Source organism: Lissotriton helveticus, chromosome 7, assembly GCF_964261635.1.
Source record: "Lissotriton helveticus chromosome 7, aLisHel1.1, whole genome shotgun sequence".
Taxonomy (NCBI): domain Eukaryota; kingdom Metazoa; phylum Chordata; class Amphibia; order Caudata; family Salamandridae; genus Lissotriton; species Lissotriton helveticus.
This window is the reverse complement of record NC_136068.1, coordinates 1,446,140,777-1,446,167,870: the sequence shown is the minus strand read 5'-3', so window position 1 is coordinate 1,446,167,870 and position 27,094 is coordinate 1,446,140,777. Positions and strand designations below refer to the sequence as shown.

The 27,094-nt window shown below is 46.0% G+C and overlaps 1 protein-coding gene across 1 annotated transcript in view; it reads right to left on the bottom strand.

Moving 5' to 3' along the window:
• LOC144769520 (uncharacterized) overlaps positions 1-27,094 on the bottom strand; it is a 270,191-nt gene that overhangs the window by 163,894 nt on the left and 79,203 nt on the right. The window contains exon 7 of the mRNA XM_078653661.1: positions 25,414-26,453. Within this exon, the coding sequence (XP_078509787.1) occupies positions 25,414-26,453 (1,040 nt within the window). The remainder of the gene's footprint in view (positions 1-25,413; positions 26,454-27,094) is intronic.

The window sequence follows — 27,094 nt, the reverse complement described above, 5'->3', positions numbered from 1 at the left end:
GTTTTGCATTTTGCCCATAACTTGGCTCTCGGGACTTTATCAAAGGCTGCTTTAAGGTCTATGAAGCATGCATACAGAGGCCTTGATTTTGCGAGGGCTTGATTGGCTAGCAGGGTGACCGCAGAGATATTCGTGAGTATGTCCATCCTTGCCCTGAATCCTAATCGTTTATAGGGAATGACATTACATATCCTGACCAAGTCCTCTGAATCAACCAAAAGGTTTGATGCGTACATTTTTGCCTCCGCGTCAATCAGGGCTATCAAGCGATAGTTTGAGGGGTCAGAGCGGGCGCCTGACTTGTATTTTGGGTTTAGAATACTACCCCTCCAAGAATCTGGGATAGTACTGGATGCTAGGATGGAAGAGAAGAGTGGCGTGAGGAGGCCGGACCAGAATGGAGGGTTGTGCAGAAATAAAGCGTTTGGCAAGCCGTTGGACCTGGGGCTCCCTCGGATCTTAGATTTTTTATGATTGTTAGAACTTGCGCTTTCCGGATCTGCAGGGAATATTCGAGTGCTTCTGGGTTGGGAGTGACTTTGACACGACTTGCAGCAAGTGCCCCCTCACCTAGTTGAGAACCGTAAGTTGCGAGTCCGGCAGTTGACGTTTCGTTATATAGGAGATCGATGTGAGCTCTTCAAGTGCCCTTCATTATGTCCGAGTTGTAATGCCGGTTCTTGCCGTTTGTTAACTGGTTGATAATTTCCCAAGAGAGCCTGGAATTCCTTTGTTTGCAGGAATGGTGTTTGGCCCAGAGGTGTTCTTGAAATGCTTTTTTTGACACATTTGTGTCTCTTTTTAGGTCTTTTCTAGCTGTAGAGATTGATAGCAAGAGGTCCTGGGAGAGGGCGGAGCCCTGGGTACGTAGTCTTCTAAGATGTTTCTTCAATTGTTGTTTTTGAACCCTGAGGTGTTTGGTGAACCAATCGGCTCCTTGATGTCTTCTCACTTTTTTTCCTGTGGTCTGGTTATAACATTTTTCATTTAGTTCTTGGTTAAAGCGCTCCAGTATGCGGCCAGTATGTTTATGAGTTCAGTTTGAAATCTTTCCAGGAGACAGATGCATGTCGCTGATCGTATACTTTTTCCATACAAGGCATTGTAGATTGTAACATTGCGTTTGTTGAGATGATGCGTTGGCTAGCACTGAGTTTACGATATTTCCTAGCAACGTGAAAGATTGCAGTTGGTGGTCACTTTCTGTCCTATCCGTTATTTGGAAGTTCGTGATAGATGATGGAAAAGGATCTTGATCCGTAAGGTGTAGTCTATGGTTGAGGCTGATTTTTGGGTGATCCTAGTATATGCTGCAGGGCTGTCTATCGGGCTACTCTCATTAAGCATGCTCATTGAATGGTCAACCAGCCTGGCCACAAATCTCTTGCCAAGGGTATCACGTTGGTTCAGGGCCTGTGTATGTTCTTTGGATCCTTTGTTTCCGTTTTGCAATAAATTCATGTTAAAATCCCGACAGGATTATGTTCGCATCCAAGTGGGCAAGTTTTAGTGTTGCCGGTGTTGCTAATAAATGGTCAACTCTTGTCCGTTTTTGTTTGAAAGCTGGATGAATGTAGATGTCAAGAATAAGCAAACAATTGAGGGGCGGAGCTTCAAGTTTGACACATTGCAACCAAGAAACTCAAGGTCTATAGCAGAATCTTGCCAGGGAATGTCGGTTGAAATGAAAATTGAGAGGCCCACTTTGGTTCTGCCTTGGTTAGCAACTTTTTTGGCCAGCTTTAGAAATTTCTTATAGCCGGTTATGGGTGTAGAGTTTGTCAGCCAGGTTTCTTGAAAAAGAAGGATATTGTACTTTGTAATTAATTCCATAAAGCCTCTATTTTAGTACTAAAGCCAAACACGTTCCAGGAGCAGATGTTACAGCCCAGGAGTAAATTGGTGGCTACGCGAGATTTGGTTCATGCCGTGTATGAGGGTGTTCCGACCAAGATTAAATTCCAGAAACCTGAAGGCTTACTGGCTTCTGGACGGGCAAATGTGATGGTAATTTTCTTGGTTGTGGGCTCTTTCCTCTTTGGAGGGGTTTGATTGTCTGGGCCTTTGGCTCCGTTTAACAGACCTGCAGGTTGAGTAGATGGTTGAAGCAGGTTGGGGTAGCAAGGGGGGTCTATTGTTTTAACTTAATACCCCACTTTGCAAATTGATCCCTCTGCTGCCAGATTGGTTCAATGAGAGTTGGCCACGAATGTTGCTGTTGTTATTTCTTGGCCCATGACATGCGGGTTCTGTTTAAACTCTACAGGTATATTATGTGGCTCAGAGGGGGGAAGGCTTTAAAGAGTGTGAGCAGGACACTTCTGTTGAGGATATCATGGTTTCCCCTTGAGGCGTAGAGAGGGATAAAGTCCAGTTTGTTGTTGTGTGAAGAAGTGTCCTACTGCGGCTTTTGGTGTGCACCTCTTACCGTAACTTTGTCGGCCGGTATGGGCTCTATGATAGCCGATGGTATGTCGGAACAACGTTGGTGTTGTTTGGTGAACATTGTTAGTTGACCCTTATTCAAGCTGCATTATTGCTTCCCGGGTTGAGATCATGGGTTGAATCTGGGTGGCAATTTTCTTTCCTCTCGTTGTCAGTAACCAAATTTACTACCCGTGAGCAGGTTGTGCTGATTTCTTTCATGACAATCCTTGATGTAATTGAGGGTTTCGCAGTTTGTGTGGTTGGTGTAGCCTGGGTGGATAAAAGATGTTTCTCTTTCCTTGGAGGCTTAAATATACTGTATATTTTCCCAGATTGCGGTGGTTCCCTTTTGGTGTCATTTAGATAGCTGGGTTCAGTGGGTAAGGAGTTCAATTGATCCTTGTTTATAATTGCATCCGGGGGAGGTAAAGCTGCGTCTTGGTCGTTCTGTTCCCTGTTCTGACGGAAATGAGTTGGTTGCCTGTCTGGAATGTCTCCTGTTTCTTGCTTTTCTAAGGCGTTTTCTCTCTCGCTTGGTTAATATCTTGGCCGCTGTTGACGGCTGACCTAATGATTGTTCACATTGGTCAATTGATTGAAGAGACGAAACATTTAGATTGTCAAAGGTAGTTGCTGAGCTAGATGTGGTTGAATCTGCCTGTATTTGTTCTAAGTTAGATTCCGTTCCACTGGTTATGTGCCCCGCTTGGGGCAGAGTTGTACAGTGTTGATTACCCGCAGTGCCTCGTGATGTCTCTGCTTGTGGAACATTCTTTGTTGGAGCTTCCCTAGTTGTAACCAAAAGGTCTGACAGAAGGGTGGGGACTGCTGCTAATTTGGCAATTATTTGGGTGCAGTGGAACATTTTGTATGTTGTTTCCCAGTCTCGCTGAACCCTCAAGATCATCTCATTGAAGCTATGCAGTTTCTGTTCTACTCCCTGAACGTGGATTGCTAGGATGTTTATGAGGTCCAATTGGGTGTCCAGCTTATCTGCATGGTAAGCCATTGCTTTGGCGGTTGTATCCATTGTATGTAACAAAACCTGCCAAGCTGAAGATACTGGGAGAATGCCTGGTTCAGTTGGAAGTGCCTGGGCATTATGTTCCCAGTAGTTTGAATGTGCTGACAAGGGAGCTTGCAGAAGGCCCAGGTCCTGCTAGGTTGTTCCCTTATTTGGGAGGGATGCGCCAAGTAGGTTGAACCATGCGTATCTTGGTAGAGAAACCGTTCCTCCTGTGGATCAACTTGGCAAGGGTTCTGCCCCTTCTGTGTTTCCCCTGGCAATTCTGACAAGAACGAAGAAAAGCCAGGCTCATCGCAATAGTTTTGATATTGGAGAAGACAGACTCCTGAAATTTGGGGCGTTGAGCACCTGGAGATTTTGTCGGATTCCCTATTATGCTATTCCCTATTAAGCTTGAGGGTTTTATAGTTGCTTGGTTGGCGAGGGCCCCTTCATTGAATCCTCGGGGGCCATTGTTTTCAGGTGAAAGTAGAAATGGTGTCTGCTGACTAAGGAAATCGACAGAATAGTGGTGATGGTGGTGTATTTGTGCCTCGAGAACTTGGTTGTTTTGCCTTTGTCTGAGTTCCTGCAGGAGGAGAGCTTTAGATGATGAGTAGGAGGCTTGGAACTGCATTGGTTGCTTCATGAGGGGCTTCCCAGCCTGATCGCTGGGGTGCATGGGGTGCCTGGGGACTGCTCCACATGCACTCACGGCTCGTGGACGTTTTTTCTCGTTGGGAGGGCTCATGATGGCCTCACTCACAGAGACTGTGCTAATGCTAGTTTCATCTCTTGCTTTGAGGGCCCTAATGTCATTGCGATGTCGATTATCCGAAGTAGATTTTATCATAACTTTTAAAAAGTCGTGAAATCAGTGCCCGTTTGCTGCTGTTTGGTGCTGAGTGATGCCTAACTGGGACCGCAGAAATAGCTTTGGTGCTGCCCCCCGTTTTACTTCTGAAGTCGCCACTATGGGTGTTTTTGGTATGACCTTTAGCCAGTTGCTTGAGTGTGTTAATGTTGCGTCAATTGAGACTCCCAATACTTGCCGCCGGTTTTTATCTTCTTTAATTAATAGACAAGTTACTGGGGAAGCCATACTGGGGAGATCTTTGGCTGCAGCCTCTTTGACCTTTTCCTTTGGCGGGGGTGGTCCTCTGATTTTCCCTGACCGCATTCCCCGTTGCCACCAACCGAAGTTGGGGAGAAGATGGGTAGGAGTTTGATTGGGGTGGGGGTGTAATGCGAAGTTTGCGTTGAGCAGGTGCAGCTTGGCCCGACCTCAAGCAGGGTGACAGTGGCTCTCGCACTCTTAAAACCCACTTGAAGCCCCCTTGTGGGCCTCGCAGCGCACTTGCCTGTCTGTGCCTCCTCCTGTGTCCGGCCTCTCCTCCAAACCGCCGCTGCTCCCACCGCTATTCGGCTTCCTGATGTCCCGATCTCCAGGTGTTCCCGGGTCTACCTGATGTATGTAGACCCGGTGCGGTGTGGATTCGGCTGCAGGAGTGGGAGCGGGCTGCGAGTTACAGGCAGACGAGGGCAAAGATGGCAAGACGGCGAATACCTGAAGCCAGGAGCCAAGGGCGGCGGTTCAGCGTCTCCTCTCGCTGTAGACCGCCAAGCTGCTGTGGCTGCGGTCAGCACGAAAACAAAAGAGGACTGCCTTAAAGTGACAAAGACACATCAACATATAGGGCTGTGACTAGAACTACTGTTAGACTAGGTCATTTAGGAAGCAAGGCCCGTGTGATGGGAAAGGGTAGTTAACAAGATGCCAGCAGTCAGTTACAATTAACAGAAACCACTACTATAGATCGCACACAACAGGTCCTGCACTCACCAAATCTGATCTTTAATTATTTTGTTTTACTAAAAACTGCATGGTTGTAGGCATTGTGTGGTTTATAATGACCTGCCCTGTGACAAAATGCTGGATAAACCATTCAGACACTAATGCACTCATAGATGCACTCAGAGAGGCATGCACCCACTCACATAGCCATTCAGACACTCCTGCAACTCCTCAGTCTCACTCAGAGACCCACAGACTCACTCAGAGACCCAATAAGTCACACATCCACTCACAGACACACTTTGATACCCATGCACCCACTCACAGACTCACATGCTTACTGAGTCACGCACCCACTCAAAGATGCACTCTGAGACTCATGCACCCACTCACAGGCCCACTGAGTCACACATCCACTCAAAGATGCACTCTGAGACTCATGCACCCACTCAGAAACACACACACTCACAGTCCACGCACCCACTCGCAGACCTACTCAGAGACTCATACTCACTGAAACATGCACACATACGCCCACTCATGGACCCACTCACGCATCAACTCAGACACCTAGTCAGACACTGACCCACTTACCAGACCCACTCACTCACACACCCAAAGATCTCACTCAGACATTGATGCACCCTCACAGTCTAATTCAGAGATTCATGCACTCACTAACAGAGCCACTCAGCCATGCACCCGCTCAAAGACCCATTCAGCGACGCATGTACCCACTCATAGATTCACTTAGAAACATATGCACCCACTCAGAGAAGCATGCAGCAACTCAAGTCCCACTCAGAGACCCAAGCACTCACTCACAGATGCATTCAAATCATGCACCCACTCACAGTCCCACTGAGACCCAAACACCAACTCATACAACCACTCACTCAAGTACCCACTCACAGACCCACTCAGACAGTGATGCACCCACTCAGACCCACTAGACAGTCCTGTACCCACTCACAGACTAGTACACACACAGTCCCACTCAGAGACCCGTACTTACTCTGTAAAAATAGGCGACTTCTACTCCCCAGTGTTCACCCTCCAATGTGGCGTGCCTCAAGGATCCTCGCTAAGTCCGACCTTATTTAACATCTACGTGTCAGACTTGGCCAGGATCATCAAAACGCATGGGATGAGGCTAACCTCTTATGCCGACGACACCCAACTGGTGTTAGCAGTCCACAATGATGGTGAAGCGGTCACTGCGAGATTCCAGGAGGGAATGCTAGCCATCAGCTCATGGATGATGAGCAACTGCTTAAAATTAAACTCCAAGAAGACGGAGGTAATGACCTTCGGATCCCTCACCCCACACTGGTCACCCACATGGTGGCCTAATGAGTTAGGTCCCTCACCAAAACCAGTCACAAAAGTCAGAAACTTGGGGATCAAGTTTGATGATTAACTCTTGTTTATTCATCATGCCAATGCGGTCGTCTCCTCCTCCTTCTACACACTAAAAAAAATAAAGAAAATACTGCCTTTCCTCCCACTCTCTGCAGGCAAAACCCTGATGTCCACACTAATACTTTCAAAAATAGACTACTGCAATGCACATCTTCTCAATGCGCAACAGAAAGCTCTCAATAAACTACAGTTGGTCCAGAATTCGCAGCCAGAATCCTAGCAGGCACCCCTAGGTTCCAACCCATCTGCCAACTTCATTGGTTGCCCATCAAAAGCCGGGCCAAATTCAAAGCCTTGTGCATCAGTATACTTGTAAAGCGCACTATTACTTCATCTCGGAGTGTCCTGGCGCTGTATACGGCTGGGGAACCCGTCCTGGCTTTCCCTGTGAGATGGTCCCTCCTGGGCACCTCCAAGGTGAAGCCAGGCATCCCCGGCGTTGATGGGGCCGTTGTGGGGATTAAGCAAGCTATTGCCCAGAGTTGCAGAGTGGGACCCATGGTTAGCGTAGGCACCTCGGCGAGAATTATCGAGTCCCCAGACATTGACCCAAGACCCTGCCGCGTCGGGAATTGAACCCTGGTCCCGGGCCGATCTCTGCTTCAGGGTCTGCCGCTTCTAACCAGTGAGCCACACATACAAGGCAATCAACAACATTGGACCTCAGTTCCTAAAACAATCACTAAGCCTTTACTCTCCCAACAGACCACTACGCTCGTCCACAGCACACCTGCTCCCGGTCCCACGCACCAAGAAAGCCTCCTGAGGAGACCGTTGTTTCCTTGTCACCACGGCCAGACTTTGGAACACCCTTCCACTCCCCATTAAAACTAGCCCTACACTCACTATATTCAGGAAACAATTAAAGACCTGGCTTTTCAGCCAGTAGTCCTCACTTTCTTCGTTCACCCTTCGAATTACTCTTGAAGCGCCGAGACACCCCAGGGTATTTGCACGCTATACAAGTTGCCTAAACATAAACATACTCACAGAGGCACTCAGAGACTCACGCACCCACTCACAATCCCACTTGGAGACCAAGACACTTACGCATTCCTTTAGTCTCATACAGAGACTCACTCACAAACCCACTCAGTCATGAAGCTACTCACAGTCCCACTCAGACTCACATACTCAAAAACCCACCCAGACACTCACACACCCACAGAAACATGCATTCAGAGGTGCACATGCCCACTCATACTGTGGAAAAGTAAATTTTGCCATGTTCTGTGTCCCTACGTGTTCCCCATCTTATGTTATGTGTGCATGATTAATATGCATATGTATTCCCCATGTTTGATTAAAGACGCAATTACAGTTGTGTCCATCTCTAGTATGCCAGTTTCCAGTTCTCGTGAACGCTACGAGTATTAGGCCTATGTAAAAGTTACGTTGCCACGTTTCTTAGTGTGCACGTTATTTCATTGAAAAGTCCCCGTTTCTAGGCCTCAAAAGGGCCCGGACACCAGATTCAGCTCCTGTCTCCTGAGCCCTCGCTGAGGAGCGATACAGCCCCCACCTGTATTCCTGACCCTTCACTTACTTCCTGCCTCACAGTGCCCGGCTCGGCCTGGCTCTGCCTCTGAGTCTGCCAAGAGTATGTTATGATTCTAGTTATCAGTCCAGCCCTCCTTCTCTGCATTCCTAAGCTACTGAATCGCATCAATAGTTTCCGTCACAGTCTAGCCTTTACGTCTCCATGTAAGAGAAATACTGTATTTATGGTCATTTAATATTCTTCAACACGCACTACATGTAGAATAATGCATGCACCAGTCTTAGAGTCTGTTAGCCTTTACCCCGATAACTTTTGGATTCTATCAACATGTTCTCCAAACATCAGATACTAGATAGTGTTTAGGTACATGTCGCCCTGACTCTCCAGACTTCAGTCTCTGCTCCTAGCGCAGAAGTCATAGCCCCCAGCTTCTCCTAGTAACACATCATTGTTAGTTTGCGCGCACCATTAGGTTAGAGGTCCCGGCTCCTTAGGTAGCCCCCTCCATGTTTCCGCCCCATTTATGACATATTCTGTTACGTTTACATCACATATCTTTGTACACGCCTCCTGTTACACCTACTTTCACCCTTATCTTTCGCGACTGCTATTGACCACACCCACTGCTCCGCCTATCGTATGTATTGTAATGCAACTGTTTTAGTATATATGCTTGTGCACTGTTATTAAAAGTTATCCCCTTACGCCGATCCCTTACGCCAGTCCAATCCTGTCCCAGGCAGCGCTGCCATCCTATTCCTGTGCAGGTTGTCCTGTTCCTGTCCTTTATGCTGTATTAAACCTGCAAACTCCTACTACCTCGAATCTTGACTCTTATTTATTGAGCTATCTGTCATTACTATGTCCAGTCAAACCTAGATCCGGTATTATTTATTTATATACCACATAATGGCGCCCGAACAGGGACTTGCCCTTTCCCCACGCGCCGGTGAAGCCACGTATGCCCCCTGACCCTCTGCAGCCGTGACGGAACTCTTCTGCGCACCGGCAGATATTTCTGCTTCAAGTATCCCTCAGGCCCACGGAGGAGACGGAGGTTGCGGTCCAGCATCCAGACGAGGCGGTGGAGGAACGCGGCGAGTCCCGACCAGAGCCCAAGCCGAGAGTCCAAGGTCCGAGGTATCCGGAGGCCCACCCGTAACAGAAGTCCGAAGTTCGTCCGTCCGGCGTCGAAGCAGTCCAGTCCAGTCCGAGGCCTTCCGTTCTTGCTGCCCGGTGAGTACCGTTGCTGGGGTAGTATCTAGACAGGGTCAATTTAATTGACTCTGGTCCGTGGGTTTGGTGGTACACAGACCCAAAACGAAGTGTCCACTCCGGTGGATGCGGGTCCTGACGTGTCTCTTTATGAGACCGGTAAGTTTCGTACTGTTGCAGCAGTGCATCTAGTTTCTGTTCTAGTCAGTTCTGTTCTCTTGAAGATTCATGTATTCTGTTTTCCGTATTTCAGGTAGTATTCTGTTCAGACTGTTATTTTAAATGTTCGTCATGTATTTAAATGTCGTGGTATGAAAGTGGTGTAATTATCGTGTTCATTGTGTATTGTAATTGTGTCTAGATTACAGTCCAGTCATGCCGTTGTTTTCCAAACTACGTCAGTTAAGAACTAGAAAAGGTCTGTTAGAAGAAGCAGTTCCTGTCCCGCCTAGGGACAGTCCAGGTCATTTTATGTATCAGAAGCATGGCATAAGTGCCATATTATATCTAGATTTATGGGTAGAGTATACCAAGCAGTTAGAAGAAAAGTATAGATGGCCCGTATCAGGTACGTGGGATGCCGAGTGCATCATGCGAGTAGAAGAAGCATTATGGAAAAAGAAAGCCAGACAGTCACAGAAAGATGCCATCGAGTTATGGCGCAAAGAATCTCATAAACGAACCGAAAAAGAAATCAGAAAGTCAGAATTAAGTAGAGAATCTTTAGAAAGAGCCCACGAAAGGGAATTAATCGAGATAGGTGAACGAGTCAAAGCCGAACAAGTCAGACAGACAGAGGAATGCCCTCATTAAGGGTATGTATCCTCTTCTTGCCGAGGGCTTGCCAAAAGCGACCCCGGAGGCATCCAGTAATTTTCCGCCACCATTAGTTCCGACCAAGCTACGTCACAAACCGACCGCAGCTGATATTTTCATCTCGTCCTATTTGGACGACACAGTCCCAGAATATGCAAATCCTGTTCCGCCAGTCCCTGCAAATCATGCAATTCCTGCACCTCCAGACACCGGGGCACCCTTTGCAGTACCTGCTACGGTACCCCCGGTCCAGCCTACATTACAATTTCCCGCCACATCAGCCACTCTGCCAGCACGAAGAGTATCAGTCGACGATTCCAGTTTAGGGGCCGCAGGAGGAGGTCCTCCTGGCACCCCGCCACCACACCAACGTGTAACGTTAGTCGAGTTACATGAACGTGCGTTACAGCGTACGCCCAAATATAAGTCCGTTGCAGATATCCGACGAGCTCTTACTGAATGCCGCTATGATCCAGTCACAGGCGATGATAGTACGGTTATATACTCCATACGTGTAAGACGGGTGACCGGGTATTTGGACACCCTACCGGATATGAAAGAAGATCTAGACAGAATATATTGTTTCACCCGTACAGGGGATGATCCAGAAAGTATTGGCGAAGCCATGTCTCAAAGGAAAGCTGAGATCCAGCTCATGATATTAAAGTTTCTGATTAATTGTTTAATAAGGGAACAAGATTATCCGACCAAAGATCCGGCCGAAATGAGAACACTGACAAGGTGGAGTGATAATATAGCCGAGGGTAAGCACAGAACTATCAGTAGTATAGAGAGTATGTACAAGAAAATTCGTAAGGAAATAATAAGGTTACACGAACAACGTAAAGCAGTACAAGTAAGCGAGAAAGAGAATGACTCTTTTACAGAAGAGGTAGAGGACGAGAATCCCGCTAGAATAGCGTATGTAGGAAAATCTAGATTTCCAGACCGCCATTTACGCCTAGAACGCAAGTCAGTTTTTCATCATCCAGCACCAGAACAAGGTTCTCTAGAACAAGTATTTCAAGCTACCGATCATATTCTGAAATCACGAATCGGTTATAGTGAGTTAAGTACTATGCATGAACAAGAACTAGTCCGATCAGCAGTCCGATGGGCTACTGATTCTACCACTTTTCCAGACGAAATAGTGGCACAAATGTTTCTGAAATTGCCCCCAGCCGAGCAGCGACTGGTGGGTATGTATATGATCCAGCACCTCATCACATTGTATGAGGGTCAACATTCTGATCCAGGTCCGTTACATGATGTCCTGAACGAGTTACTCCAGTATAGATGGAAAGGTTTAGGTACCGATTTAATTAGTGTCATTCTAGAACAGCGTCACAAATATAGAACGTTTTTGAACCCGCATTTTGTTCATGTCTCACCTCCAGAAAGTAAACCGTTTTACATAGATAGACAGAATCCGTTACGAGAAGTACACCCAGTCAGGACAGCAGATGGTGAAATGCAAAGAGTATTTGTTTACACCCCGATTACAAAGATGGAACTCTTAGAGATGAAGAAATTAATTCCTTGTCATGACAAAGATCCAGCAGGGTTCCACCGAGAATTAAAAGACATGCTCCGTATGGGAGAATACACGTATCCAGATATTATTAAAATGCTAATGTTTCCTGTTGCCCGCAGGGGTATACGAAAAACTCAAGGAAAAAGAATGGGAGGTGGGAGAGAAAAAGATCGATTGGGCAGTTCTAGAAGCTGAAGATAAGATACGAGTACCAGGTACCGGTCTTGGAGAGAAATGTAAAGAATTACCAGAACTGTTAATACAAGTTTTGCCCAGATTATTAGCCACTAAAAAGGAAGACTGGGATGCAATCTCAGCCTGTAAACAGAAACAAGATGAAGATACTAGTGATTTTTATTCTAGATTCGAGAAATGTTTCATTATAAACAGTGGCTTGAAGACGAGTAGCGAGTCATACCCTCATCTTTTTGTTACTAAATTAGTCGAGAATTCAAGTCCACAAGTTAAGAATCGAGTTTTGAAAGTCGAAAGTACATGGCAAGCTAGTACCCCGTCCCAGATGTTACAGATGCTCCAGTACCACCAGAATAGAATCAGAGAAGAACAAGAACACGAGAGAAAACGTATGAAAGACACGAAAATGAAAGTACTAGTTGCACAATCTGTTCCTCAAGACAGTCAGAAGAGGGGTCCGAATCAAGCCAGTCATCCTGCAGCTCCCGTTAAAGGGACATGCAATTATTGTAAACAGCCAGGTCATTTCATAAACGAGTGTGCAGTTCTGAAACATAATATAGCCACTGGTAAAACTAAAGAAAGGCCACGTCCGCCTAGACAAGAACAAGTTTCACAGACTTCTCAGCCACAGAATGCACGACAGTTCCAGCACCGCAGCCTATTGCTGCAACACAACATGTTACACAGCAGATGTACCAGTATGCACAGACAGAGTATCCAGAGTATCAACAGTATTCATGAAACAGCCTAGAGAGGGAGGTAGGCTTGCCTCTCATCAAGATTCCTGTAGATCAAGAAGGTCCCTATGTTCATAGTCAGGTACTAGGGAAAGACAGAAAGTTTCTGATTGATACAGGGGCAAGTAGGACGACCATCAGTCACGCCGAAGTTCCAGGGGCTCCGCTCTCAGGCTCTAGAAATGTTTCCCTTGGATTTTCAGGAAAGCCTATTGTAAACGAGATATCTAAGCCAGTTACTCTAGAAGTAGGTCCATTGTCCCGCACTACTGATCTATTACTTACGAAGTCATGTCCAGAAAATTTGTTAGGCATTAAGACATTGAAAGAATTAGGTGCAGTTATATGTTGTTCCCCAGAGGGAATACGATTGTTTTTACGTGACTTCAAGGGTCACTATGTATTACGAGATTTTGATCCAAGATTGTCTAATGTTCCGCAGCATCTATGGGCGCAAGGTCCAACTGATGTTGGATTCATGCAAATCACACCCCACCGTGTGACTCTCAAACCAGGTGTAGTGTTACCACGAATCAGACAGTACAGATTACCACCTGAGGCTGTAGCAGCCTTATCCAAAATTATTGACGAGCTCATGGCTCAAGGAGTAGTTGTAGAAACTGACTCCAATGTATGTAATTCTCCGATCATTCCAGTCATGAAACGTACTGATCCAAATGCACCCCCAGTATATCGATTAGTGATTGACCTTCGAGAACTCAATAAATGTGTTATTCCCCAGTACCCAGTTGTCCCAGATATCTCTTCCCTATTGACAGCCATTGATTCCGAAGCCTCATATTTTACAGTCATTGACCTCAAGAACGCGTTTTTCAGTGTCCCCATTCATCCAGACAGCCAGTTTCTTTTCGGATTTTGTTTAAATGGAAGGAGCTATAAATTCACCCGAGCTCCTCAAGGTTTCACAGAAAGTCCTAGTATTTACAGTCAAGCACTTAAGAGACAACTAGACAACATTCGCATGCCAACTGACACTGCCCTGCTCCAGTATGTCGATGATCTACTGATCACAGCCCGTTCTGAACGTGCTTGCGAGCGAGCATCACTTACAGTCTTGTATTTCCTTGCCGAGATGGGGCACAAGGTGTCCCCTTCGAAGCTTCAATTCTGTGTCCAGCAAGTGATCTACTTAGGCCACTTACTGTCCAAGTGGGGTAGGCCGTTGACACCAGACCGTATCCAGTTAATAGCGAGTCTTCCTCAGCCCAAGACACAGAAGGAGGTACATGCTTTTATTGGCCTTACTTCTTATTGCAGACAATGGATTCCTCAGTATGCATTTCTAGCTAAGCCACTGATAACAGTTAACGACACAGGAGGCAGCCGTATCGACTGTCCTCCCTTGGACATCTGAACATACACTTAGTTTCAATGAGTTAAAGAAAGCTTTATGCCAAGCTCCTGTTCTAGCTACACCGAACTACAGTAAGCCTTTTACACTTTTTGTCACAGAACGTGAGGGTACAGCATTATCTGTTCTCACACAAGATCAAGCAGGACAATACAAGCCCTGTGCTTACTTTTCTAGCACATTAGATCCAGTAGCCCAGGCTCTGCCTGCGTGCCTCAAGTCAGTTGCAGCCACAGCACTAGCTATCAGACAAAGTGATTCCATAGTATTAGGACATTCCCTGACAGTACAAGTTCCACACTCCGTGGAAGTTCTTTTAAACCGAACACAGACTCAACACTTGACAATTGCACGTTTAACAGGTTATGAACTGACACTGTTCCAGCCACACATAGAAATCAGACGCTGCAATGTTCTGAATCCTGCTACACTGTTACCATCAGTTATTTCGAGTCCTGCCACACACGACTGTGTGGAAGTAGTTAACACTATGACAAAGCCAAGACAAGATCTGACAGATATTCCATTACTAGATCCTGACCTGACACTTTATGTGGATGGTTCATGTATGAGAACAAGTACAGGAGAACTAGTAGCCGCGTATGCAGTGACTACTGACACTGAAGTTATAGAAACACACCGTATTGACACCCTGTCTGCTCAAGCAGCAGAGCTAGTTGCTCTGACACAAGCCTGCATACACGCCAAGAACCTGAAAGTTAATGTTTACACAGATTCACGCTACGCATTTGGAGTTGTACACGACTTCGGAGTGCTCTGGCAGGAGAGAGGTTTCATGACTTCTCATGGAACCAAGATTCAGCATGGTCTCCTTATTCAAGCTCTGTTAGATGCAATACATTTACCGACATCTATTGCTATCATGAAGTGCAAAGCACATACGAAAGTTACTGACATTATTTCCCAAGGTAATGATCTAGCAGATCGCACAGCCAAGCTTACAGCACAGACTCCAGACATTTCAGTTAATCCGACACAGACACGTACTCCAGATCCGACTACCTGTATGACAGTTAAGGACCCTACTCAAGATGTCATAGATATCCAGTTACATGCTACTCCCGATGAAATTAAGAAATGGTCCGAACAAGGAGGGGTCCAGACAGATCAGGGATGGGTAACGAAGGGTAGAGCCACATGGTTTCTCCCCGACTCTATGGTTCAAGTCATTATCAATACCGCACATAGTCCAGCACATTTAGGAGAAAAAGCTATGTTAGACAGTATCCAGAACATTTGGTTCAACAAGCATTTACGAGCTGCAGCCAAGCAGAAAGTCCGTACCTGTATGATATGTTGCCAGTTTAATCCAGGTAAAAGTGTCCCGGTGGAACAAGGTGGTTTCCAGCCCCCTGACCACCCTTTTGAAGTCCTCCAGATGGATTATATTCAGATGGAGCGATGTCGAGGTTTCAAGTATGTCCTTGTAGTTGTATGCGCTTTGTCCAGGTGGACAGAGGCATATCCAGTCCCAGATTACACAGCCGCGACCACTGCCAAGCAGTTGGTTCGTGAATTCTTCCCCCGTTATGGACTCCCAAGGGTCGTATATTCTGATAACGGCCAGCCATTCTCATCTGAACTGATGAAACACGTTTCCCTTTTGTTAGGGTACCAGTGGAAGTTCCATTGTGTACGCCATCCTGAAGCAGCCGGTCTCGTAGAGAGACATAATCAGACCCTGAAAATCCGTATTGCTAGTCTGTCAAGAAAAAGGTGTAGACTGGTTAGTAGCTCTGCCAGTCGCTTTGTTTTATATGCGCATGGTCGCACATTCCAGATCAGGTCTGTCCCCGTACGAGGTCGTATTCGGCCGCCCCCCTAATATGTGGGGTACACCTAGACCCCGATGTATTACAGATGTTTCAAGTAATATGCTGACAGATTACCTAGCTTCCTTGATGTCTGCCCTGCACTCTCGTCGTTCACAGGTTTCTGCCGCATTTCCAGACAATACCGAGGTGGCACCGCATGACATCGTTCCCGGAAGTTTGGTTCTTGTAAGGAACTTTGATCGTTCAAGTCCGCTGGAGCCCCGCTGGAAGGAGCCAAAACAAGTACTCCTGGCCACCCGTACTGCCGTCAAGCTGGAAGGCAGGAAGGGCTGGGTCCACCTGTCTCATGTGAAAAAGTTTTATGGACTAAAGACTGTTTCCAAGAACATTCCCGAGGATTTCAAAGACTGCCAAAGTACTATTCTCAAGGACTGTCCCGCAAAAGACAATGATACAAATCCCTCCCTGTTAGAGAAAACTCCGCAACAGGAGTATAAGTTAAAATTAAGGTCTAGTAAAATAAGTCAGCCAGTTTGATTGTCTAAGTCCTCCCCTAGGTGAAACGGTTAGACCGGTTTCTGACATGTATAAAATAGACCCCCATAGTGAGAGAGTTAGTCAAAACTCAATCCGATGTATCGTTTTTCTAAGTTTCATATTGTTTTTCAGCCTTATGATTACCTGCACAAGTTATGCTTTTTATTTGTGTTTTCCAGTTTCTCATGTAAATAAGTTTTCTAATACTACAGTAGAGCACACGTTTAGTGATCTGCCTCCTCATGAACTTTCTTATCGTCTTGCTATGCGTAACAACTCATTTATCCGCATGTTACATTATTCACACCAGACCAGCAATGCCACTAATTGTTGGGTGTGTGGTCGACTCCCCCCTTTCCAGACACCGAAGGGAGTTCTGCCACTCTTTCCTTATCCATTTTCACATAATGGTTCATGTGGAGCATGGTCCACGTTAACGTCATCCTCAACAGATATGTCTTTTCTTAACAGTACATGTTTTCCAGACAAGCAAGGTCTCCCCCACAGAACAGGGTTAGATCTAGAAAATGAAGTTTATAATTTAGGTAATTATTCTTCGAATTTCATGGTCCTGAATGTTCAGTCTGATACTACTCCAGACTTACCTGCTATGTCAGTATTACCAGTCAAAGGTGAATTATGTGTCCGAAAGAATGGTTCCGTACATGTAGGACATAGTGATTGTACTACTATTGTCAAGTATAGTGACAGTGGGAAATCTATTTTCAAAGCTTCACGTCATTCTTATTTTGTTTGTGGTCAGACCGCATATGTTCGTCTGCCCCTCGATTGGGAGGGAACCTGTTACATTGCCTTCCTACTGCCACCAGTTTTTCTAGCCCCACCTGACTATCATAGGAATTCCCACCTAGTACATACTAGACACAAGAGAGACCTCCCGATTGTCGATTATACTGAAACTGCTCTAGAACAATACATAGATATCAATAAAGGTGTCTTTCCCTACTTAGGTACTGTCGTGAATAGTAAACTGATACGTAGATTAACCAGAACCCTTGAAGCAGTAGTGATTGAGACTACCTCTGCTCTAGGTAACTTAACCGAAGAGCAATCCTTTATGAGAATTGTCGTGCTCCAGAATCGTCTCGTCCTTGACGTCATACTGGCCGATAGGGGCGGGGCATGTAGAGTCATCGGATCTAGTTGCTGCATTTTCATTCCTAATAACGCGCCGTCTGTTTATTCAGCTATAACCAGACTCCATAAAATAGCTCATATGTTACACCAAGATCCAGGCACCTGGACATGGTCCGGTTGGTTCTGGAATATAATTTCCGCCTGGGGATGGAAAGTATTGTCCTTTCTAGGTATTGCAGTAGCGATCATATTCAGTTGCTGCCTCTGTATACAATGTGGCCCTGCGATTTGCGGCATTTGTGCTACCTCTTGTATTCCTAGTCCCGAGTCCCGTTCTAAATCCCGTTCCAAGAAAATCCGAGACGAGCAAATGATACTGTATGAAATGATAGATGGTATCATGAATATTGATGTTTCCTGATGGAAACGTAGTGACAAGGAGGGAATGTGGAAAAGTAAATTTTGCCATGTTCTGTGTCCCTACGTGTTCCCCATCTTATGTTATGTGTGCATGATTAATATGCATATGTATTCCCCATGTTTGATTAAAGACGCAATTACAGTTGTGTCCATCTCTAGTATGCCAGTTTCCAGTTCTCGTGAACGCTACGAGTATTAGGCCTATGCAAAAGTTACGTTGCCACGTTTCTTAGTGTGCACGTTATTTCATTGAAAAGTCCCCGTTTCTAGGCCTCAAAAGGGCCCGGACACCAGATTCAGCTCCTGTCTCCTGAGCCCTCGCTGAGGAGCGATACAGCCCCCACCTGTATTCCTGACCCTTCACTTACTTCCTGCCTCACAGTGCCCGGCTCGGCCTGGCTCTGCCTCTGAGTCTGCCAAGAGTATGTTATGATTCCAGTTATCAGTCCAGCCCTCCTTCTCTGCATTCCTAAGCTACTGAATCGCATCAATAGTTTCCGTCACAGTCTAGCCTTTACGTCTCCATGTAAGAGAAATACTGTATTTATGGTCATTTAATATTCTTCAACACGCACTACATGTAGAATAATGCATGCACCAGTCTTAGAGTCTGTTAGCCTTTACCCCGATAACTTTTGGATTCTATCAACATGTTCTCCAAACATCAGATACTAGATAGTGTTTAGGTACATGTCGCCCTGACTCTCCAGACTTCAGTCTCTGCTCCTAGCGCAGAAGTCATAGCCCCCAGCTTCTCCTAGTAACACGTCATTGTTAGTTTGCGCGCACCATTAGGTTAGAGGTCCCGGCTCCTTAGGTAGCCCCCTCCATGTTTCCGCCCCATTTATGACATATTCTGTTACGTTTACATCACATATCTTTGTACACGCCTCCTGTTACACCTACTTTCACCCTTATCTTTCGCGACTGCTATTGACCACACCCACTGCTCCGCCTATCGTATGTATTGTAATGCAACTGTTTTAGTATATATGCTTGTGCACTGTTATTAAAAGTTATCCCCTTACGCCGATCCCTTACGCCAGTCCAATCCTGTCCCAGGCAGCGCTGCCATCCTATTCCTGTGCAGGTTGTCCTGTTCCTGTCCTTTATGCTGTATTAAACCTGCAAACTCCTACTACCTCGAATCTTGACTCTTATTTATTGAGCTATCTGTTATTACTATGTCCAGTCAAACCTAGATCCGGTATTATTTATTTATATACCACAATACACTCACCCACCCACTCAGAGATCCAGTCAGCAACTGATTAACCCACTCAGACACTCACGGAGCACCCAGTCACAGACCCCACTCAGACACTTGCACACCCACTCACAGACTCATGAACCCACTCACAGACCTACTCAGACTCAGGCAGACACACACACATTCATATAGCGATAATGCACCTACTCACAGACCCCTCACACAGTCTAAAACCCACTCACAGACCTACTCACAGACTCACACCCACTTACAGGCCCATTCGGAGACCCATGCACCTACTCACAGACATTCACACACCCACTCACAGTTCCACTCAGACCCATGTACAAGCCAATTCCAAGACACACACTCACCGAAACAGGCGCACACCCCCACTGACAGATCAACTCAAAGACTCACGCACCCAGAGACCCACTCAGACACTGATGTGCCAACTCATACTCATGCACACTCATAGACCCTTGCGCACACTCAGACCCACACACACACCTACTCAGAGACTCATTAAGCTACTCATAGACTAAACTGCAGGCCCACAAAGGCAGTCACACACCCACACGCAGGCACTCACACCACACTCACAGACCAATACAGCCACTTGTACACTCTCTCACCAGCCTATACAGCCACTCACACACCCAGTGTCAAAGTTTACAGGTTAGTTTGAAAATATAATTTAAAAAACATAGAAACTCACTGAGAAGATTAAAGTTAGGAAATTGAATAAAAAACCTTAGAAATTCACAGAAAAACCAAAGGTTACACAGACGTTATAGTTAGGAAACAGAATTTTAAAAAACCTTAGAAATTCACAGAAAAAAGCAAAGATCACAGGGATGTAATAGATAGGTTCAGATTTCACTTGTACAAAACCATAGAAATCGAGCAGTTATAATTACCAGAGTTAACTATAACTTACACCTGTGCAATACGTTGTTTATAACTTCACATATTACATCACTCATGACATGGTCAGTGACATCACTGATGACAACTCAAATGACATCATCCAGTGAGTGTGTCATTTATTCTTTTATTTTTTAATGGTTTTGGTGTTTGGGTTTTACAAAGTGAGTGCCCAGGGCACCCACGTGTTGCAAAATGTCGGAGTCCGCAGAGTGAGTGAAATGAAATGAAATGAAAAGGGGTTTTGTAGAGCGCGGCTGCTGCCCGAGGGCGTCCAAGCACTAGATAGAGGAAATAAAGACTCTGAGGGAAAAAAAAGGAGAAGGAAACCAGAGGGAGACCTAATTTCTAAAGAGGAATGTTTTCACAATGTTGACACACCCCCAGCCAACACCCGTAGTGGTGCTAACAGGAGCAGCTTCATTTTCCCTCTCAGGCGGGAGAAAAGTTGTGTTCTTTGCCCGGGAGACAGGAGGCAGGGTATGCCCACAGTCATCCGGGCAAGGAACTGCAGTATCCCGGGTGATGGGGTCCTTGGGACACTGCGTGGTTAGGACTCCGTGGCATGGGGGCCCTGGGGAAGATCTTTGCTCGGAGAGGGTGGCCCTACTGTGGCTCAGGGACAGAAACTGCATCCTCCCCTTCATTTTTATAACTGCCCAGGGCGAAGAGATCACTGGGGCTTCTTAGAGACAGGAGCCACATGATCTCTCCTCAAAAATTTAACGGGGCACCTTCCACTGTTGTTTTTGTGTATGAAAAGTGGGAGAAAGAAATTTTTAATCAGAGACTCTTGCCGCCAATAAAAATATTGCTGTTTTTGTGCCTGGAGAGGCTCCCTCTGAGCCCCCCTTCACCAGGCCAAGGGGACAGGTTTTCTCAACCCCGCCTTCCTTTTTTTTTATGTTTACATTTTTCTAGGACAGTAGACTGAGCCCATGAGTTCTAAAATGCCTGCCTTCACATCTTTGTTCATGAAATGGCAGCAAATCAGATCTCATCTTGAGATGTAGGTTTCGCAGATCCTCCGCATTTTTTAATGTATCTTATTTTTAACCCTTAAGTTCTCTGAAACTACTAAAAGTAATAACACCAAATCACAAAAATGCATGCTTTCTGAACCAAAATCTTGCTTTCTTTTATACATAAAAGATCAGCAATCAGCCTTACACAGATAAATAAACATGTAAAGCCACTTGACAGACGAGGCACCTTGTAGCCAAATACCTGATCAAAAGCTCCATGAAATAACAAGAAGCCACTGTTCTCCATCTTACAATGAAAGACTCAATTTTTTACATTCAAAAAGCAAACACCACAAACTGACGTGTCTCTACTAAATGTATTGACATCAAAAATATATACACTGATCTGTGTTGCAGAGACTTCACTTACAAATGTTAATGGTACAAAGGTTAGTGACACTAGTTATTGCTGCTTGTGATTTCATTAGTGATAAAACAGCTTTTATTTCTTCAAAGGATCACTTAGTGCTTTATTCTTGCAAATAAGTTTGCCCAACGATTCTGGTAATTGTATTTGAGTTCTCTTTGAAATATACAGCCATTGCCTTTTCAAATTGTATCCAGGGGTACTGAAGTAAGCGTGCCTTATTGTTGCAGAGGGGCCTAAACAACTGAAATGCACAACCTCTATATCTTAAAGGAAATTGGAACATTTCAGTGAAGAGTTGGTCTGTCCAACATAAAATTAGGACAAGTGACAAATCCATTAAAGTGTAATATCTATAATTCTATAGAATCATTTTTTTAAAATCTAAAAATACAATCATTTGGAGACCTGGCTGAACCCCGCCTCGGCCCCCGACATAGCCATAGCCGTCCCGGAAGGCTACAAGATCACCCGCAAGGACCGCACCAACAGAGCCGGAGGAGGAATCGCCATCGTCCAGAGGAACACTTTCAGAGTCTCGACCAACACCGACGACACCCTCAGCACCGCCGAACACCTGCACTTCCAGATCCACACCGACCCCAACACCACCCTCAGAGGAACCCTCATCTACAGACCGCCCGGATCCCGACCACAGTTCAGCGACTCCATCGCCGACTTCGTCAGCACATACGCCCTCGCCTCCACGGACTACATCCTCATCGGGGACCGGAACTTCCACCTCGAGAACAATGACGACACCAACTCCACCACCCTGATCGACAACCTAGCCAACCTCGGACTCAGACAACTCGTCACAACACCCACCCACTCTGCCGGTCACACGCTTGACCCCCATCTTCTCCGCAAGCCCCCAATTCTCCTTCAACCAAACCACCGAACTTCACTGGACCGACCACCGCTGCATCCACTTCACCTTCAAGAAACCCACCACGCACCACCGCACCCAACAGATGCCTCACGGCTGCTGGAGCAAAGTCACCGAAGACCAGCTAACCACCACCCTCGCCCAGAGCCCACCCGCCGACCATACCGACCCCGACACCGCCGCCCGCAACCTCAGACAGTGGCTCAACGACTGCGCCAACACGCTCGCCCCGATCAAGAAACCCTCCAACAATCATACCAACAGGAAAGCCAGTGGTTCACTGAAGACCTCCGGGCCTCCAAGCAAACCTGCTGAAAGCTGGAGCAGATCTGGCTCCGTGAACGAACACCGGACAGCCACGCCGCCCACAAGAATGCCACCCGCAGACACCATCACCTCATCATATCCGCCAAAAGGGCCTCCTTCAAAGACCGCCTAGACAACAACGTGCACAACAGCAAAGAGCTCTTCAACATCGTGAAGGAACTCTCCAACCCCAGCTTCAACACCAACGAAGTCCCACCCTCGCAAGACCTTTGCGACTCGCTGGCCACCTTCTTCCACCGCAAGATCACAGACATCCACGACAGTTTCAACACCACGACCGCCCCGACAACCACTGAGACCTCCACGACCACCATCCGCACCAACCGCCTGCTCTACTGGACCAACATCAACGACCCTGACACCATGAAGATCATGAACACCATCCACTCCGGATGTCCTTCAGATCCATGCCCACACCACATCTTCAACATAGACAGCACATCCATCGCACCCCATCTCCAGAAAGTCATCAACACCTCCTTCGAGACAGCAACCTTCCCGGAGAGCTGGAAGCACGCCGAGATCAACGCCTTACTCAAGAAAACCAAGGCGGACCCCAAGGACCTCAAGAACGTCCGGCCCATCTCCCTGCTCCCGTTCCCGGCAAAGGTCATCGAGAAGACCGTCAACATCACACAGCACCGGAGAGACCTGCACTGGCTCCCGGTCAACAAGAGGATAACCTTCAAGCTCCGCACCCACGCACACAAGGCACTCCACAACACCGGACCAACGTACCTCAACATGACGACTCAGCTTCTACACCCCGACCCGCCAGCTCCGCTCCGCTGACCTCGCCCTCGCTACAGTCCCCCGCTTCCGAAGAGCTACCTCAGGCGACAGATCGTTCTCCCACCTCGCCGCCAAGACCTGGAACACCCTCCCCATCCACCTACGACAGACCCAAGACTTGCTGACCTTCAGAAAACTCCTCAAGACCTGGCTTTTCGAGCAGTAGCAGCATTCTCACCCCAGCCCCTTGAGACCCTCACGGGTGAGTAGTGCGCTTTACAAATGATATGATTGATTGATTTGTATTTTAGTCAAAAGAAAAAACAATGACATTTCCCTATTAAGAGACCACATATTACAGGAGAGGTCTTGATAACGGATAACAACAGTCACATCTTCTTGCAGTAACATATTCAGAGCTTCACTTCCTCCCTTTTTAGAGTTCCCCAAAATGAGAAAGTGGGCAGGAACCAAGGATTGACAATGACAAAAACCCTACAGCAGGGTGGAAAATAAAATTGCCTAATAAGTTGCCTTTTTGATAATCTCTCAAACCCAAACAATAAACAATTAACTTAACTAAAACGACAAAACTGTCTTTGACGCAGTGCTAATATTTAGATTTGGATGGAGCTTTCTTGTAGGCAGAGGTTTTTGATGGCTGTTACGTATTCTTTTCCACTTACAGCCCAACAGAACACAAGACACCAACATTAATAAAACAAATGTATTCTTCTCCAAAGTCAAAGAGTAAACATCATAAATGAAAATCATGGTTTGCAGTCTGCCCCTAAAAACATAGCATTTGGTACCATGAGACTAGAGAAGTAAGTCTACACACACCAGATTTTTTGTGTGACAATAAAATAAGCTCCACTGGCTGGACTAACTTTGGTTACCATGGGTGCTTCATTGCAGCCTTGAACAGAAAGGAGTCTCTAATCCCAACAATGTCCAACTTGCTTTTTAGATTGGGTGTCACTTTTGTGTGTTATTCCCAAAAGTTCGATCTCCTAGTCCGAATAAGGAACAAGAAGAGAAGTGAAGGAATGGGAGATGCTACTTCTTGAAATACATAATTAGATTTCACAGATGGTCATATAATGCTCTTTGCCCTTATCATATTCTACCAGATAAGGGATCAAAGAAGTATTTGAACAGCTTTCCAACATTGTTACTTTCCATTTTGAAAATTCCTACTACAGGCTGTCATCATTGCTCCAGCGGCATGTAACACTATGAGATAAATGTTCTAGTGTCTGAAAGTTCACCTTCAGCATAGGGTTTCAAAAGCACAAGTAATAATTTGGGTTAATTATATTGCCTGATTTTTTTTTATGTCTGCACCCTGACTTGGGTTTTGATTTTAACTCTTTTTCTTTTTTTTTTAAAGACCTTTATTGATCACTAGCGAACAGCACACAGCTTCTGGCCTACAACCTCTGGGGCCGACCGCCACTTTATCGTTCGTACACATTATGTATTCGATTACACAAACTGTATGCCGCCACCCCGGAGGTGCGGCGGCGTCCAACATTTACCTGTGCCAGTTGTTCGTGCTCAGCGTGCGAATAGTGACCGGTCTAATTTTATTATGTAACAATAAACAACATTAACATGAAGTTGCCACTTTCGGTCATTCAATCTACCTGAAATGTGTGTATCACCCCCAGTCCGTTTCCAGTCTAACTCTTTATTTTTAATACATTCTCGACAAGCTATCTTCAGTGCAGACCTTTTACAAAAAAATCCTCAGGCTCATAATATCCCATTAACAAACCTGGATTGGCCTCTTGGGGCCTTTGACACAAGTCCGCTGACAACAGGACAAGATGTGTCTGGGATTCCATTCTGCTTTATCCAGATATTAGTTAGAAAAGGACTCTTCTTGCAGGCAATACAAGGACCAAGGTGTAGTGGAGCTAGCATGTACTTTGAAACTCCTCCAGACCTCAACTGTTTCAGTACCACAAGCCCGCTAGTTGGGGCTTACTTTTGAGAAACTTTACACGCTTTGACCTCAAAAGAATTGCTGTTCTTCACTCTCCACAGTACTCTAGACCACAATAACTTCTATGATTGGGCTGTTCTCCGAACTATGGGGCATTTTATGCTTAGCAAGCGCTAAGCCATCCTGATATTGCTCTTTGTACCAAATGCTGTGGTGCTGTCGCTCAGCCAAGTGTGTCCGCATGTGCTGGTTAAGCTCAGGACGCTTATTGTAGCATTTCCCGCAATCTGTGCATATGTAGGGCCTGAGGCGTGCATGTGTTTTCTGGTGTCGGACAAGGTTTGAGCAGCTGCTGAAGCCCTTCCCACACAGCTTGCACCGATAAGGCCGCTCACCTGTGTGACTTCTATGGTGGAGTTTAAGACTTTTGTTATCACTGAATCGCTTATCACACTCTGAGCACTTGTAGGGCCTTTCCCCAGTGTGCGTTCGCTGGTGCACTATTAATCTGGAATTATTGAGAAAGCTCTTCTGGCACTGGTTACATTGGAATGATCGCTCCTGAGCATGAGTCTTTTGGTGAAGGGTGAGATAGGTATGTGATGTGAAGGTTTTTTCACATTCACTACACTGGTACGGCCTCTCCCCTGTGTGGTTCCTCAAGTGTATTTTCAGTTTAGAGCGGATGACAAAGCTCTTCTCACACACTGGACACTTATAGGGGCGCTCTCCTCTGTGAGATATTTGATGGCGGCTGAGATTGGCACGGCTGATGAAGCTCCGGTCGCATGCGTTGCATGGGTACGACAGCTCACTAGTGTGTGTTCTTAAGTGAACATCCAGGAATGTATTTGTAGTAAAACTCTTTTCACACAAGCTGCACTGAAACTGCTTTTCTGGAACTTGAGGTGTATGCTGTGCTTTGGAGGGAAAGTAGGCTGTTTTGAATGGTGTGGAAATAGCTGGCTTGAGTCCACTGCGATGAGGCTCCATCTTTTGTGCTCTATCCTGATTTTCCAAAAATGACCCCTTTTCGGATCCTTGGGAGCTATTCTCTTTGACCTTTTTGAGCAGCAAGTGCCTTGTGTAAAGGCTATCAACTAACTTCTGATGACGTTGGTTCTTAGGAGCCATTTCACTTGGCAAGGCACCTATGAATATAAATGAAAAAACACAAAGTTATAAAAGAGGCAGCTCAAACGAGGGGATATGGGTTGAGGATGTGGGGAGAGAAATGAGACGTGGGGTTTGGTATGCATTTTTTTGATTGTATTTTTTAATTAATGTCTAAAGGCAATGCATGAATACATATGCCAGCTTTCCTTATTGATACTCCTTTAGAGCCCAGGACAAATATTACAATACTCTAGTACCAAACTTAAAACTGAAAAAAAGGAACAGAAGATTCTTATCACACAAAGCCTCTCTATACACTCCATGAGAAATGTATTCCGAGCCCTTTCACATAGCAACCCATTGGACAAGATATGCACATGCCCTTCATCCCCCTCATCATTAACCCTTCTTTCCCCAACAATGCCCTCATTCACCAGATCCTTATTGCACTCCCGCCCAACTACTGAGCCCTCCCAAACCAAAACAAAAATGTTCAAAAGCTCAAGTAGCCTAGTACCACTTTATCACACTTAGTATGACAACATCTTGTGTGATTTATTCCACTCCATTCTTTGATCACTACTACAATAAACATCAGCTTAAAGGTAGCTGGTTAGAATACAAAATAGGTTAAACCCTCACCTACTTAGGGGCATGTTACATTATTGGATTAGCA